Source organism: Phacochoerus africanus, chromosome 5 (assembly GCF_016906955.1).
Source record: "Phacochoerus africanus isolate WHEZ1 chromosome 5, ROS_Pafr_v1, whole genome shotgun sequence".
Taxonomy (NCBI): Eukaryota; Metazoa; Chordata; class Mammalia; order Artiodactyla; family Suidae; genus Phacochoerus; species Phacochoerus africanus.
Window position 1 is genome coordinate 5348723 of NC_062548.1, and position 17494 is coordinate 5366216.

At 57.9% G+C, this 17494-nt stretch overlaps 1 protein-coding gene across 1 annotated transcript in view; it reads right to left on the reverse strand.

Annotated features, from left to right (window-relative positions):
* RADIL (Rap associating with DIL domain) overlaps window positions 1-17494 on the reverse strand; it is a 73095-nt gene that overhangs the window by 17568 nt on the left and 38033 nt on the right. The window contains exons 4-6 of the mRNA XM_047779452.1: window positions 6285-6532; window positions 4871-5503; window positions 2714-2751 (exon numbers count right to left, since the gene is read on the reverse strand). Coding sequence (XP_047635408.1) covers window positions 2714-2751; window positions 4871-5503; window positions 6285-6532 — 919 coding nt within the window. The remainder of the gene's footprint in view (window positions 1-2713; window positions 2752-4870; window positions 5504-6284; window positions 6533-17494) is intronic.

Consider the following 17494-nt stretch of genomic DNA (forward strand, 5'->3'; position numbering starts at 1 on the left):
CGATTCCACCCCTAGCCTGGGAAGCTCCATGTGGCACGGGTGCGGTCGTAAACACACACACACCCCCCAAAGAAAAGAAAGAAAAGAAGAAATTGTGCAAGAGTAAGGAAATAATAAAGATGTCAGGGAATAGAAACTGGACAAACAGTTAACAGCAAAACCGGTTCTTATTTTAAGTGGATAATGTCAGGCAAATGCTTGGGAAGACGGATCGAGGGAGGGAGGCAGCAAAGACGAAGGTGGCGCCGCTCCGTCAGAGGTGAAAAACGTCACGGCGACTGCAGCCAACAACTTCATTCCAGCAGCCTTGGGAACACAGGAAACAACTCCTTTCCTAGGAAAGCAAAAGCTACCCAAATCAACCTCAGAACCACCAGAAAACTGAACCGGCCCTAACCACTGAAGAAACGGAAACTGCAAACCTGGGCGCTGCCAGCAGACCTCCACGGCCGAGACATCCCTGCAGGCCAGCAGGTGCAGAGGCCGGCACACCAAGAGGCTGCTCAGGGGTCTCTGCGAACCTCGTCGAGAAAATCAGACACGCACGGTTTTTAGGAAGGAACTTCAGAGGCCAACCTCACCCGTGAATTTACTTCTTCAGACGGGAAAATCCCAAGGAACATACCGACGAACCGCACCTGACCCCGCTTCCAATCCCACAGTCATGAGAGGTCTGGCCCCAGGATCCCAGTCCCTGCGCCGTCAACCTCCTCCCGGCAGAACCCACATGCGCAGATTCCAGGGGAAACGTGCCAGGATCACAGAGGCAGAAAACACTACTTCCAGGAAAACTTAAGTCACTCGTAATGTTAAAAGCAGCGCACGACACAAGATCTGAAGGAAGCGGGGCAAACTAACAACATGAAGTCCAGGTGTGGGTTCAAGGGTGATTGATATATTCCATAAGCTTCTGTATTTTGGAAGTGATTCATGTTTAAAAAAAAAAAACAAAAACAACAACTTGGGAGTTCCCGTCGTGGCTCAGTGGTTAATGAATCCGACTAGGAACCATGAGGTTGCGGGTTCGGTCCCTGCCCTTGCTCAGTGGGTTAACGATCCGGCGTTGCCTTGAGCTGTGGTGTAGGTCACAGACGCGGCTCGGATCCCCTGTTGCTGTGGCTGTGGTGTAGGCTTGGCAGCTACAGCTCCGATTCGACCCCTAGCCTGGGAACCTCCATATGCCTCGGGAGTGGCCCAAAGAAATAGCAAAAAGACAAAACAATAAAAAAGAAAAAAACTAAAAAAAGCATTCACTCAGGACGGACACGGGGCTGTTTTCAGGCATTCGTTCTGGAAGACACAGAATGAGCAGACACTGCACAGGGACGGCCTGGTTCCTCCCGGCATTCAAGGGCCAAGGCCGCAGCCGACGGGCGCTCGGCGGGGAGGATGGGCCCCGGAGGTGGAGGCTGGGCACTCTGAGAACCCGCCACCCCTAGACTGGCCTCCCCGGGACCGGGTGTCTCATCTTGGGGCCAAGCTGGAGGGCAAGGCGGCCCCACCTCAGAGGCCAGGGCCAGTGGCCTGACTCGGACCTGCCCTCCCAAGGGGAACCTAGGGCCCCAGGCCTCCTCCCCGAGCTGCCCTCGGGTCTGTGACCAGCAGCCGGCAACCCACCAGGCGGCCCTGGACCTCCGCACATCAGGCGCAGTGCCTCTGGCTCCAGACACCAGCTCCCAGCGCAGGGGAGGAGCCGCTGGGACGCAGGCCCGTCTCCACCTTCCAAGGAGGAGGGCGATGACGCCCCCTCCCCTCGTGGGACCGGGCGGGACGCAGCCACCACGGCCAGCGCGTGCCTCAGAGAAGGACTGTCTTCACACGAACAGGACCCCAGGATCCAAGGAAACCGCTATGGATCCTGGTGTGCCCTTCGCCCACAACGGGCAGTGACCACCGCGGCCCCTTCCCGGGCTGTTGCCACGGGTGCGAGTTCCTTACACGGGCCGGCAGGCTCTGGCCACCATGTGGGCGCCTGCCTGGGTGCTGCTCTGCTGGACATCGCGGAGGCGCTTTTAGGCTCCTGGCGCAAGGAGGCGCCAGGCAGCAGCTAAGGGCCCACGGCACCAACACGGGCGCTGCCGTCACCTTCCCGGCAGGTGGTTCTCCACGGCGCCCTCTCAGGCGCGGGCCCGCGGGTCACGGGACGCACATCTGTGCTGTCAACGCCGAACCGTTTACTCGGGGCCCATCTGAGTGTGTGAGGGGAGCAGTGCTCCCGCTGAAAACAGGCGTCGAGGGAACCTTCTCAACACTGGGAGCTGCCTGCTCCCCCGAGCAGCAGTGAACACAGCGATGACACAGTGATTGCAGGGGACCAGGCCCAGGGAGCTCCCGGAGAAACTTCCCGGGGCGTGACCGAAGCAGTGGAAACAGGAGTTCCCGTCACGGCTCAGCACTAACAAACCCAACCAGTATCCATGAGGACGCAGGTTCGATCCCTGGCCTCGCTCAGGGGGTTAAGGATCCCGCGTTGCTGTAGCTGTGGCGTCGGCTGGCAGCTGCAGCTCCGATTGGACCCCTAGCCTGGGAACTTCCATATGCTGTGACGAGGCCTGAAAAAGCAAAAAAAAAAAAAAATAGTGGAAACAGCCACCCCGGGACAAAAAGAGGTTTGACAGAAGCACAGAGCTGACCCCAGAGTTGGGGGCCCTGGGTCTTAGTTCCTCAGGGAACCAGATCCCTGGGGCGTGGGGCAAGGATGGGCCATACTTACAGGTGCGCCTGCTTCTCTGCCAGCTCTTTGGTTTTCTCCTACAATCATGAAGGAAAAAAAGCAAGCGTGAGAAAAACAGGACAGACGTGCTGAACATGCCACTGACACAGGCTGCGCGTCCCCATGAAACATGGCACTCCTGCCCCCGCATCCTGTCTGCACGAATGCTCCTGGCCACGCTGGGAAGACCATTCCGTGATGGGCCCAGCATCCACGACTGCACGCGGCCCGCGCATTTCCTCCAAGGGCGGAGCCTCGCAGCCGTCTCTCTGCCCCGCCGCCGGCCACGTCGGGAGACGTCGACAGGCCAAACGTTTCACAAACACCAGAACGAAGAGTCTGGTAACACTCTCATGATGAAGCCGCATACGTGCACTTTTAAAACTTGGCCACAGTAACAAGGAGCAGATGCCCGTGGGCTGGAGTATCTACAAATACACGTAAACGTCCCAGCAGGGGCTCAGGCCTCATCAACATTTTCTGTCCGTCTTAACCAAGAAAGCGTTTTTGCTTTCGTGCTAAGTTATCTGGCTGAGCACGGGTTCTAGGACGCACGTGTCGGCCTGGAGTTGACGGGAACGTGAGCGCAGGGGGTGGCGAGGAGGCTGCTGGGGCACAAGAGAGAAACGAACAACCGAACCAGGTGGGGGGGGGGGGCTAGACGGACCAGCACTGAGGCTTGTCACCACCACGGAGGGACAGGCTGGCCGGAGGCGGGGTGAGGGGTGCACCTCCACGAGCCTCAGTTTCCACACCTCTGCGTGAAGCCAGGGGCACTCGGCTCGGGGGGGCCACCCACACCTTCCTTGCCCCCGTGCTCTCAGCTCTGACGTGGGTGATGGCGCCTTCGTCGTCAAGGCCGTGTGAGGATTAAATCAAACAGCATCTGGCTACCAGGAAGTGCCCGGCACAGAGCTGACCCAGGAAAGGTCAGCGAGTCCTGTGGAAATTCAGAGCCTCCAAGTATCAGGCCCCCCAGTCACTGGCCACACTGACGCAGCCAGGCGTCCACACTGCAGGGACCACAGCTGCCCCGCACACAACTGCATGGAGGGGAAGTGGCCCCACACCTCGAGTCCCCTGCAGGACCCTGGGGGATGTGGCTCAAATGCCCACGACGCAGTTGGTTCACTTGCACAGATCTTTGGTTGTGGCAGCTCATGGTGGCTTTTAAAAAGTTTCAAGCTTTTTTTTTTTTGTCTTTTTGCTATTTCTTGGGCCGCTCCCACGGCATATGGAGGTTCCCAGGCTAGGGGTCGAATCGGAGCTGTAGTCTCCGGCCTACGCCAGAGCCACAGCAACGCGGGATCCGAGCCGCGTCTGCGACCTACACCACAGCTCACGGCAACGCCGGATCGTTAACCCACTGAGCAAGGGCAGGGACCGAACCCGCAACCTCATGGTTCCCAGTCGGATTCGTCAACCACTGCGCCACGACGGGAACTCCAAAAGTTTCAAACTTTTTAAATGTGGCTCTTCACCTGAGGAACCTATCCAGTGTCTACACAGCCAAGTGGCTTCCCTCTCCCACCTCTGCCTCACGGCAAGGGTGGCCAAGACTAAGGGGTCTCTCTGAAGGGCTGCACGTAACTACCAGCCATCCTCTGCGTCCCCTGCTGGCCAGACTGTGTGCCCTAGCAGCAGTCCGCTTGGCGCTCTGGCCCCCAGGGGACATTGGCAGTGCCCAGAGCCGCTTCCGTGAGGGGGAGGGGAGGGGGGGAGGCCAGGGACGCTGCCCAACCTCCCACAGCGCACAGGTCAGCCCCACGGCAAGGAATTCTGCCCAGAGTGCCTGGTGCCGCAGCCTAGAGGCCGCCCCAGGGCAAGTTCAACACAATGTCGACTGGCCCTGTGCACCCCCGCCCCCCGCCACCAGCCAAGAAGGGCGCTGCAGCGGGGTGTTGGCCGTAGAGAGCATGGGCACCCAGGCCACCTGGGGCCATGGGGACGGACACAGGACCAGAGCTCATGAGGCCACGGCCAGCCCCGCCGGGTGCAGGAACACCGCTCAATGGTCCCGCCTCTGCTGGCCTGGCAGGGGGGCAGGTACGGACAGGGGGGGGAGGGCCGGCCCCGTAGGGGTGGGGGGTTACCAAGGCGGCCCCAGCGCCCCCCCGCCCCCCAGGGAACAGCCAACCGCCCAGCCCCGGCACGGACCCAGACGGTCTCTCGGATCATCCTGGCTATCTTGAGCAGGAGCTGCCCGAAGGAGCCCGGCTCGAGGCGGGTGGCCGAGTGCTGGATGCAGAGGCAGAGGAGGAAGGCGGGGGTCAGCTTGTGGTCGTCGCCGCCGGGCTCCACCAGCGTCATGATCCGCTGCAGCAGCGCGTCCTCCACGTCGGGCTCAAACTCCAAGTGCAGCTGCCGGGGCCGAGGCGGGGCCGCCCGCGCGGAGCTGGAGGTGCCCTGGGCCTGGAGCACGGCCCCGCACAGCCTGCAGCTCTGCGGCACGACCCGGAGGCGGGCGAGGGCCTGGGTGGGCAGGGGCTGGGCCTGCACTGGGTCCTTGAACAGCAGCAGGTAGTACAGGCCCAGGGAGAGCAGGTCCCCGTGGTGCAGCGCTACCGTGCGGCCCCCCACTTCCGAGAAGTTGACGGAGACGGGCGCCCCGGGGATGGGCTCCAGGACCAGCCGTGCCCCGGCTGGCTCCCGGCCCGCAGGTTGGCGCCTGCGGATGGTGCAGTGCAGGGGCAGGATGTCAGGGGCCGAGAGGCTGATGCTGGGCTTGCTGGAGGGGGTCCTGTGGCCCACGGTGTGCCGGTCCCGGTTCAACACATACACCAGGCTGTCCTGAAACACGGACCCCAGGCTCAGGGGCAGGACACCACCTCGGTGGGCAACGCCGTCGGGGCCCCTGTACCCGAGCCGCCCGGGGCCACCCCACTCAGCCCTTCCTGACCAGCTCCTGCCCCCAGCCTGCCCACCGTGTCCCCGGGGGAGGCCTCCTCCTAGACCCCTGGGGCCACTCCAGGGCAGACCTGGCCCCAGACGCTGCTTTACAGACTCGGCCAAGGCCGGCCGCTCTCCCAGGGGAGCGGGTGGCCCTTCTCTGCTGCTCCCGCTGAGGGAGGAAGATGCCTGGCAGGAGCGCCTCAGCATCACAAACCGTACCAGGCAGACGGAGCAGGAGGGGCGTTGGGGCCCACGTGGAGTCCGATGGGGTCTCCCAGGATGACACCCTTCAAGCCAAGCTGCCTCCAACGAAAGCAATACGAAATGCTGGCAGGGGGCGGGGTGTGGGGTGGGCCCTCTCAGAGAAAGCTGCCCGGCACACACTGGAGGTGCAGGAGGCCCAGGCACTGGCCTGTGAGCCGATCCCCAGGCACCCTGGGCGGCAGGAAGTGGCCGGAGCCTCAAGCAGGAAGGGGGCCTGGGACCAGGTGAGACCCAGGCCGGAACCAACCAGCGGCTGGGGAGACCCCCCTCTCAGGGCCCTGCTGCCTCCCCCTGTAGTCTGGACGAGGAGAGGGTTCTGGAAGCAGGGGAGCCCCCAACCTCCTCCAGAGTCCAGGACAGGCCCAAAGGCTGGTCCCCGGCGGGCCCGGCGAGGGGAGGAGGGCCGTGTGCTCACGTGTTGCTGGCTGTAGCCCTGCAGGAGGAGCAGGTGCGGCGACTCGTAGAGCGAGCAGCGCATGGCGTCCTGGCCAGGCTCCTCGGGGCCCCGGGCGGCGTCCGGCACGGTGGTGGCCGAGCTCAGGCTGGTCTCGCTGACGGTGCGGCGCAGCAGGTGAGGAGGGGGGCTCCGGCCACCCCCCGAGGTCGGGGCTGGGGTCCCCTTGGCGCGGCTCCGTTGTAGCCTCCGGGCTTGGGCGTTGATCCCTGAAACAGAAGCACCACAGGGTGGACGGAGCGGGCCAGGGCCCTCAGCTCTCGCTCGGCCGCCTCTGCCGGCACGGTCGGCCAAGCGGCCTGGAGGGGCCGCAGGACTCTGCCACTGACCGCACCCTCAAAAGGCCGGGGCACCACCGGGGCTCCCCTGAAGAGCCAGTCAGCCCAGCCATCCATGTCCCCAGGCGCCCCAGGGGAGCCCAATGGCACCTCCCGGCTGCGGGACCAGCCAGCACCAGAGTCTCCCCTCGGGCGCCAAGTGCCCCACGGCATCAGCTCCCACAGGGACAGAGCGCTGAGGGGCCCCCCGCGTGCACCGTGCCAGCCCCAAACCCTGCCGGGCCACCCGCCCCCCACAGGCAGCCTGTGCATGTGTGTGCGCGTGTGCGTGTGCGTGTGCGTGCACTGATGAGAAGAGAACCATTACCAGCCCCCACTTTACAAGGAGGAACCAGTCATCTCGCCACGTCCTAGGGCCCATGGAGCCGGCTGTTCTCCACCAGGACATGCTGCTCCGTCCTGGGCACCTCTGACACGGCCAGGTCAGGGTGCGTGCACATACATGCACACACGTGCACTCATGCACGTACAAACACACCCATAAAAGCCTCAGCCTTCCATGTCTAGTCAACTAATGCTGCGTGAAAGCTGGGAAGCCACATGGAACGCAGGAGGGCCAGTCTCCTGTCACTGTCGCTGTTGCCCGGCTGACTCCAGGGCTTCCTCGCCGAGGGCCCTGCACACAGCCCCCTCCCTATAACCGCCGCAGTACAGGCACACAAAGCCGGAGGAAGTGAGGTAGGTGAGCCAGGGCGAGGGCCGCCTTACCGGGAGCCAGTGGCCGAGCAAGCGTGAAGACAGACCTGCCTTCCAGAAGGAAGCCTGCTCCTCCGCAGCCTGCAGGGGGCCAGGCTGCAGCCGCAGTGCCAGCTGTCTGCCGTCTGCCGAGCCGCTGCTCCCTGCCTGCTGCAGAGCCCGGCCAGGGCAGTCAGGCCAGGCCAGGAGCAGGCGGAGGGAGGAGGGGGCAGGGAGGGGGACTGGGGGCGGGGTGGGGACAGGAGGGAGCGGGAGGGGAAGCGGCAGCCAGCCGCCCCCCCCGCCAGCCCTGTCCACACAGCACTCTCACGGCTGTGGCATCGCTGCACAACCATGAGCCATACCTGAAAGAACATTTTAAAAGCCAGTCTCCAACGAGGCCCAAGCTCTTCCTCCATCTCAAATGCACCGAGAAGCACCTTCCAGAGTCCAGGGCGCCCAGGCAGCGGCAGAGCCCGGAGGGTTGGCCTCCCCTCTTAGATTCCTAGGGGTCCTCCGAGGCTCCGGACAAGGACTGGAGTCCAGCCCAGTCCAACAGAGCTACTGGAGCCAGTGTCCCCTGAGACTTCAGCAGACAGGCATGCACGTGACCTCCCAGTGGACTGGACCCCACTCCTCCAGGCGGGGTCCCGTGCCCCTGGCAGACACACCCTCCCAGAACCGCCGGTGGAGTTTGAGACAGTGCGTCCTGGTCTAGACCGCAGGGCTCCTCCCCAGGTCCTGGGCGGCCCCCAGGGGTGAAGGGCCAGGGCTGTCGGAAGGGAGATGGCAGCGGCTCACGGCCACAGCTACTAGACGCCAAAATCAGCACTGCCGTGTGCGAAGCAACCCACAGCACCCAGTGGACACGATCCACCCACAGCCTGCTGGCTGCACAGCCCTGAGCAAACCCCCAGTACAGGTGGACACCTGTGCAAGGATGGCCACTGAATCCCCCAGGAGACTCGTCACGGGAAGTGGGGCCTGGCACACTCCCATGTGCGGGAGGAAAGGCGGGGGGGTAGGAGACCTTTGTTCAAAAGCTAGAACACATCAAGAAACCCCACCATGCGCTGCTCAAGGTGCACAGGTGTGCATGTACAGCTGCTTCTGTAAGTGGATCCGAGCTCCCTGGTGGCCTAGAGTTAAGGACTCGGTGTTGTCACTGCTGTGGCGCAGGTTCAAACCCTGGCCCAGAAACTTCCATGTGCTCCAGTAGCAGAGGGAAAAATAAAAAACAACAACAAAAAAACCACCAGATAGAAAAAGGCACATAGTAAATTCAAGAAATGGCCGTTACAGGAGGGGAAGGACCGAGCCCAGGAGGCGCTTCACAGGACACAGCGGAGGCACCGGGATGCATGCGGAATGTCACACCTGCTCTAAACAGGGCAGACCTTCTAGGTGACTGTGTACGACATGCTAAACCTTCCTCAAGAGGCAAAAGCCCTGTACGCTGGACTGTGGGAGACGCAGACGACACAAGCAGATGGAGACAAACCCCACGCCCTTGGGTTGGAAGAGCCACAGTGTTGAAATGACTACACGACTCAGCGCAACCTCTGCCCAGGGACCAACGATATGCTTCACGGAACCAGAACAAAATACTTGAAAATTCGTACATGAAAGATCCCAAAGAGCCAAAGCAATACTGACAAAGAGAAACGGAAGTGGAGGAGGACTCAGGCTCCTCTGACTCCGGTCTATGCTACAAAGCTACAGTCATCAAAACAGCATAGCACTCGAACAAAAACAGAGATAGAGACCAATGGAGCAGGACAGAAAGCCTAGAAATAAACGCGAGCAGCTACGGCCAACTGATCTAGAGCAGAGGAGGCCAGAACACTTAGTGGGAAAAAGACAGTTTCTTCACAAGTGGTGCTGGGAAAGCTGAAGAGCTACCTGCAATTAGAACGTTCATTCTCTAGCACCGGACACAAAAACTACCTCTAAACCTAAGGCCAGATGCCATAAAACTCCCAGAGGAAAACACAGGCAGAATGCTCTTTGACAGAAGGTGCAGCCGTGTCTCATTTGATCCATCTCCTAGAATAATGACAATAAAACACAAAAATAAACCAAGGGGACCTAATTGAACTTAAAAGCTTTTGCACAGCAAAGGAAACAAACAAACAAAAAAACAACCGCAGAATGTGAGAAAATCTTTGCAAACCAAGCAAGTGACAAGGGATTAATTTCTAATCTCAAATCTCTCATAGAGCTTCATGTTAAAAAAAAAACAAAAAACCTAATCAAAAATGGGCAGAAGATCTAAATAGACATTTCTCCAAAGAAGACAAATGACCAAAAAAAAACCATAAAAAGAAGCTCGACATCATTAATATTATTACAGAAAATGCAAGTCAAAACTACAATGAGCTACCGCCTCACCCCGGTCAGAATGGCCGTCATCAGAAAGTCTACCAATAATGGAGGCCGGGGAGGGTGCGGAGCAGAGGGACCCCCCCACCCTGCTGGTGGGAACGGAAACCAGTGCAACCATACAGAGGACACTGGCAAGGTCTCAGGAGAGAGCTACCATGTGACCCCGCAACCCCAGTTCTGGGCATCTACCCAGAGAAAGCTGTCATTTGAAAAGACACACGCACCCCAATGTTCACTGCAGCACTACGTGCAACAGCCAAGCCATGGAAGCCACCTACATGCCCAGCGACAGAGGACTGGGCTAAGATGTACAGGTACGCAACGGAGTATCACTCAGCCAGGCTGCAGGTCGAACTGGAGCTACAGCTGCCGGCCTACACGGCGGCTCACAGCAACGCCGGATCCTTAACCCACTGAGCGAGGCCAGAGATCGAACCCGCATCCTCGTGGATACTAGGCAGGTTCTTAACCTACTGAGTCAAAACGAAAACTTTGGCATTCTTTTAGTAATAAAGTGTTTTTTCTTTTACTCTTATTTTTAACTTAATTTTTATTTTCCATTGGAGTATGGTGGGCGCACAATGTCGTGTTAGTTTCAGGTGGGCAGCAACGTGGGTCAGCAATACATAAATCCATTCTTGTTCAGATTCTTTTCCCACGTAGGTTATGCCAGCATATTGAGGAGACTTCCCTGTGTTGTACTAAAGGTTTTCTTTGCGGGGTTTTTTGGCCCTTCCCACAATACACAGAAGTTCCAGGGCCAGGGATCGAACTTGTGTCCCAGCGGTGGCAAGGCCAGATCCTTAACCTGCTGAGCCACGAGGGTGTTCCTAGATTAAAGTTGTTTTTTTTTTTTTTTCCTATTTCTTTGGGCCGCTCCCGCGGCATATGGAGGTTCCCAGGCTAGGGGTCAAATCGGAGCTGTAGCCACCGGCCTACGCCAGAGCCAAAGCAACGTGGGATCTGAGCCGTGTCTGCGAACTACACCACAGCTCACGGCAACACCGGATCCTTAATCCCCTGAGGCAGGCCAGGGACCGAACCCGCAACCTCATGGTTCCTAGTCGGATTCGTTAACCACTGCACCACGACGGGAACTCCAGATTAAAGTATTTTTAAATGAAGCTATGCACGCTGTTTTTCTAGATAAAGGGCTACTGCACCACGGGTCAACTACAGTGCAGCGTGAACACGACTTCCCCGTGCACGGGGACTCTTTATCCAGATACTCGCTTTACTGCAGGCTCGGGCCTGAACCCGCCACAACTCAGAGGCGGGCCTGGATCTGTGCTCTGGTGAAAAGGCGAGGAGTGATGGGGGATCTGGGCCACCAGACCCTGGACAGGCCTCTGCCCCCCACCCCCCCCACCCCCACCCCCGGACACAGGCGGGATCACCTTACCGCCCAAACCCGGGCCCCTCGTCCTGAGAGGATATGACAGCCAGGAGAGACTCTGAAACAAGCCTGGCAGCCTCCGCAGGACCCAAGGATTCGTCCCGGCCCTGCCTCGGGCGCTGGGTCTGCCTGCCTGCTCTGGACCCACGTCTCTGACAGAGCTGCAAAGGGGTCCCGACCTGCAGGAGCAGGAACTGCGACAAAGCAGCTGCCGAGGTCCCTCATCTGGGATGGAGTGACCCTGGGGTGTTTATACGCCTGTGCAGTCCCCTGGCCACAGAGAGGAAGGGACTCAGTGCCGGGGGGGGGGGGGGGGGGACAGAAACGGTGACAGCAGCTGGTGGCTGTTGCCAGAGCTCCCGCCGTGGGCTCCACGCCGGCTCCAGAACAGCACTGGAAAGGAAAACACAGCTCTCTTCCTGAGCGTCAGTGGGTCCCGGACAAGGGTCCGACCTGCGGCTTTCCCTCTGGATCCTGTTTGCCCTTCTCTCCCGGGAATGGAGTTTGACACAACACACGCAACGTGCACGAGTCGGTGGGCTCGGATGGGATCTTGACTTTTGGTGACTGACACGGCGGACGCTCCTGCAATAGGGAATTTTGCTCAGACTGGGGGAAATGAGACGATTTTAGTGACCCCCAGTCACAGCTGAGATGCCCTGCTAAAAGAAACTCTGCGGTCGCCACTGCAAAATTCAGAGGTCAGACCTGCCTTAAGGGAGTCTTCACACACAGGAACACCCTTTCCCCGGTTAGCAAAAGACGTGGGCTGGAGCCCTAGGTCAATCAAGCCGTCCTTGAAGTTCATTTGCAGTTTTCCCGGATTTGAAGGCAACAAGGACAATGACAAACGACCTACAGCTCATCTGCTGAAGCACCTGCCTGCTGCGGGCGGCTCCATTCTGGGCATTTCACCTCTAATTCCATTTCCTTCTCACAATACACCTGACAGAGGGACTGTGCTGAGACGGGAACGTGTGACCTTTTTGGCATCGATCCTGCCACGGGCAAATAAAATTCTGAAACATGTATAGATTTTACAGCCACCTCGCCAGTTAGGAAGAGGACACGCGTGTGCCTGCTGACCACTTCTGTTCAACACTGTACGGGAGCTTCTGGCCAGGACAATAAGCCAAGGAAAACCAATGGCAGGCACGATGACTGAAAAGAAGGCAAGAAATTTGGGAGTTCCCACTGTGATGCAGTGGGCTCCGAATCTGACTGCAGGGAAGCGGGTTCAATCCTGGCACAGCGGGTTAAAGGGTTCGGCGTTGCCACAGCTGTGGCTCAGATTCAGTCCCTGGCCTGGGAATTTCCACAGGCTGTTGGTGCAGCCACATTTTTGAAAAAATCTTCTAATTAGTTTGCAGATAATGTATACAGAAAATGCAAGTAATAAATTTGTTTAGCAAAGGGACTAGACATGGTGACTATGCAAATTCAATACTATTTTTAAACACTAGCCACAAAGAGAAAAAGGCGTATAAAAAATACCATTTATAATAGCATCAAGAAACATGAAACGACGAAGGAATAACTCTTCTGCGAGATGCACAAGACCACGACACTGAAAACTACAAGGTGCTGCTGCCAGAAATTAAAGCTGAGGTGAAAAAGAGAGGTTACACCCAGTGTGAAAGGGAAGCTGGAAGAGCTGGAGCCTGGCACACCGCTGGGGGGCGGTGTCAACGGGCACGAGCAGCCTAGAAAACTGGTGGTGTCTCCTCCCACCGCAGGGACGCGCCGCACTGCAGGCACGCACGAGGCACCACGTCCACGGCAGCATCGCTCCTAAGGGGTCCATCACCCCCAGGGGTCCAGATCAACTCTGGCCCATTCGTACAACAGAATCCTGCACGGCAACGGTGATGAAGGAATTCTCCTAAGAGAATCAGCAAAAACAAACAACAACGAAAAAGGGGGCCAGACATAAACGGTGCATGTGATTCCATTCACAGCAAATGTCCTTAGAGTCAAAACTGGACCACGGTTTTAGAGGCCAGGCGAGTCGCGCCAGGGGCCACCGACCCGGAGAGGGGCTGAGGGAGGCTGCAGGCGTCCTGGTGACGTTCTCAGCCTCGCTACAAGGTGCCCTCACTCCTTGAAATGACAACGGGGGCGCGCTCCTGTTCACGTGCCGTTTTCCAATGAAAAGTTTCCTTCAAGAGAAGAGGACATCAGACGTTGAGGTTGTCAGACGCAAACTATAAAAAGACGCTCACGGTGTTTTTAAAGAGAGAAAACACACCTCGGAATATATGTAGAGAATAGGAAACTATAAACAATACCAGATTTGAAAAATAAGCAATTAGAACATCCAGAGGTAAAAAAAATCCAGTGGCAGAAACTATAATTTCAGTGCAGCATATGAGACCCAACAGGAAAAAAAAAAAAAAAAAGTGACCTAAAAGACCAGGCCAAACAAAATTTCTAGCGCAAAGAGACAAAAAAAGAACGAACACGGAGTTCCCGTCGTGGTGCAGTGGTTAACGAATCCGACTAGGAACCATGAGGTTGAGGGTTCGGTCCCTGCCCTTGCTCAGTGGGTTAACGATCCGGCGTTGCCGTGAGCTGTGGTGTAGGTTGCAGACGCGGCTCAGATCCTGCGTTGCTGTGGCTCTGACGTAGGCCGGTGGCTACAGCTCCGAATCCACCCATGGCCTGGGAACCTCCATATGCCGCAGGAGCGGCCCAAGAAATAGCAAAAAAAAGACCAAAAAAAAAAAAACGAACAGGACAGAGGTTGGGCGGCGTGGAAGGCGGAGTGGAGCGGGAAGAAAGGGGCAGGCGAGCTTAGAAAACAAAGCGAGTGAGAATTTTGCAGAAGGGACTGAAAAAACCAATTCACAGATTCATGAAGTGCAATAAAAGAAAGAAGAGAGACACCACAATAAAACCACCCACAAAATCCCACACACGTAGAAGAACAGGTCTCCGAATTGCTGAGCGGGATCCGGCCCAGAAACGCGAGGGTGAGCTGCCATCCCGCAGCCCATCGCGGCAGCACAGCCTCCCGACCCAGCACAAGGCCCCGGTGGCCCGGCCGTGTATGAGATGCCACCGGAATTGATGTATTTATTTGCTCTTTAGGGCCACACCCACAGCACGTGGGGGGGTCCCAGGCTAGGGGTCAAATCGGAGCTGTAGCCGCCGGCCTACCCCACAGCCACAGCCACGCCAGATCCGAACCATGTCTGCGACCTACACCACAGCTCACAGCAACGCCAGATCCTGAACCCACTGAGTGAGGCCAGGGATCGAACCCGCAGCCTCATGGTTCCTAGTCGGATTCACTTCCGCTGCACCACGACGGGACCTCCCATATTACTGATTAAAGACTAGAGTCCAGAACAAAGAACGTCCACACTCCGAGGTCCCTGCTGACTCAGCAGAAACGAATCAGACTAGTATCCATGAGGATGCAGGTTCGATCCCTGGCCTCGCTCAGTGTGGGAGGTCTGGTGTTGCCGTGAGCTGTGGTGTCGGTCGCAGACGGGGCTCGGATCCCACATGGCTGTGGCTGTGGTGCCGGCCAGCAGCTGCAGCTCGGATTTGACCCCTAGCCTGGGAACCTCCAGATGCCGCGGGTGCAGCCCTAAAAGGACAAAAGACAAAAAGAAATGTCCACACACAAAAACGGACACACAGACAGCAGAGTCGAGAGCCCAGAAATAAACCCACACACCCGTGGACAATCAATCTTTGACAGAGGAGCTAAGATATACAATGGGGGGAAAAGACGGTCCCTTCGGCAAGTGGCGCTGGAACAGCTGGACACTGCGTGTGCATCAGCGAAGTCAGAAGACGCCCGCGCACCACACACACCAGTCGGCTCACGAAGGCTCACAAAACCTAAGACACCATGAAGCGCCTAGGAGAGAACACAGGCAGGACATTCTCTGACAGAAACTACCAATCTTTTCCTGTCTTCCGAGGCAACAGAAATAAAAGCAAAAATAAACAAGTGGGAGAATCAAATTTCTAAGCTTATGCACAGCAAAGGATACCATAAACACAATGCAAAAGACAAGCCATGGACCAGGAGGAAACATTTGGAAACATGCAACGGATAAGGGCTTAATTTCCAAAACACACCAGCAGGAGTTCCGCTGTGGCTCAGCGGAAACGAATCTGACTAGCATCCATGAGGAGACGGGTTTGAACCCTGGCCTTGCTCCGTGGCTTAAGGATCCAGCGTTGCCGTGAGCTATGGTGTCGGTCGCAGACGGGGCTCAGATCCCACGTTGCTGTGGCTGTGGTGTAGGCCGGCAACTGTAGCTCCGGCTTGGCCCCTTGTCTGGAAACCTCCATATGTTGCAGGTGCGGCCCTGAAAAGAAACAAAAACCCCCAAAATATACAAACAGCTCACACAACTCAATAACAGAAAAACAAACAACCCAGTCGAAAAATGGGCAGAAGAACTGACCAGACCTTTCTCCAAAGAAGACACGCAGACGGCCGAAAAGACACATGAGAAGATGTTCAGCACCACTGGTCATGAGGGAAACGCAGCCACGAGCTGCAGCGGGCACCACCTCACGCCACAGTCACAACGGCCGTCCCCGCAAAGCCCACCCCAACAAATGCTGGACAGGGTGTGGGGAAAAGGGGCCCCTCCGACGCCGGCGGGAATGGAAACTGGTGCAGCCACTATGGAAACCGGCGTGGCGGGTCCTCAGAAACTGGAGAGAGCGCTGCCGTAGGATCCAGCCATCCCGGTGGGCGTACACCTGGACAAAACTGTAATTTGAGCAGAAAGATTCATGCACCCCTATGTTCACAGAAGCACTGTTTACAGTGGCCAAGATGTGGAAACAACTTGATGTCCAGCAACAGAGGAATGGATAAAGAACATGTGGCATATATATATGCACTTGAATATTACTCAGCCTGGAAAAAGAATGAAGTAATGCCATTTGCAGCAACATGGATGGACCATGAGACTCTCATACTAAGTGAACTAAGTCAGAAAGAGAAAGACAAATACCGTATGATATCACTTATATGCGGAATTTAAATACGACAAAAGGAGTTCCCATTGTGGTAATGAACCCAACTAGTATCCACGAGGACGCAGGTTCAATGCCTGGCCTCAATCAGTGGGTTCAGGATCTGGCGTTGCCATAAGCTATGGTGTAGGCTGCAGATGTGGCTTGGATCCCTTGTGGCCGTGGCTGTGGTGTAGGCCTGCAGCTGCAGCTCCGAATGGACCCCTAGCCTGGGAACGTCCATATACCATGGGTGAGGCCCTAAAAAGCAGATAAATAAATAAATACAACACACATCAACCAATCTGCAAAACAAAAACAGACTCAGACATAACGGAACAGGCCTGTGGTTGCCAGGGGCAGGGGCGGGGGCAGGGGTTGGGAGGTAGGGATTAGCAGAGGCCAGCTGTGGTCCGTGGGATGGATACACGACAAGGTCCTACACGTGTGTAGGAGTCACTCTGCTGGGCGGCAACGGACAACACTGTATGTCAACAGTAGTCAATGCAACTTTAAACACTTACCCTAGGGTAAAGCAGAAATATGCACCCCAGCTGCCCAGCAGCCCCCTACAGGGTGCAGCCCAGAGGGACCCAGGTGCTCCAAGCCCAGCACCCACGAGCCCACCTGCACAGTGGGCACAGCTCCGAGGCACACAGGGTGGCCTCAAACACGACACAGAGGGGACCTAAATCCATTCATGTAACTCAACACCGGCCACGTGAAACTATCGAGGGCCCAAGTACCCAGGAGACACCACTACAGAGAAAACTGGCACAACTGTCATTGCAAAGCCAGGTTCCCTCCTGGGTGGGAAAGCCGAGCTCAGGGCACCCATGTGCCTACAGTGCTTCGTTCGGGTCAGCGGCTCAGCAGGCGATGGCCTCCTGACCCAGGCAGGTGGGTCCCCCGCCCTTCCCTGCCATGGTCCCTCCAGGCACACGGTGACCACAGCTCCACGACACGCTGGCCTGGGGCACACTGAGGACATGCCAGGCGCCATCCCGACAAGGGAGGGCTCTGCCCCCTGGAAGTGGCCAGAGGCTGCTGAGGCCCTGAGTTCCGATGAGGTGGGTCTCACTCCCCCCTGGTCACGGGCTGTCCCAAGTGTCCAGTGGTCACTGCCAGCCCTGCAGCTCGGTTGCCACCCGGGCCTTGTCCCCATGACACCTCGTCCACCACCCAAGGGGCTGCCAAACGACCGCCTTCCTGCTAATGGCCCCGGGGCTCAAGTCCCCGGCAAAGGCGGATGTCCTCAGCCTCTCACGAGTTCCCCCCCGCCCCCCGGGCCCGGAGGGGATCCCGACGGCCTCCAGGACCACAGCCCCTCCTCACCCACTCCTCCTGCAACACCCGGCATCCCAAGCGGGGTCCCGGCTACGCGCACC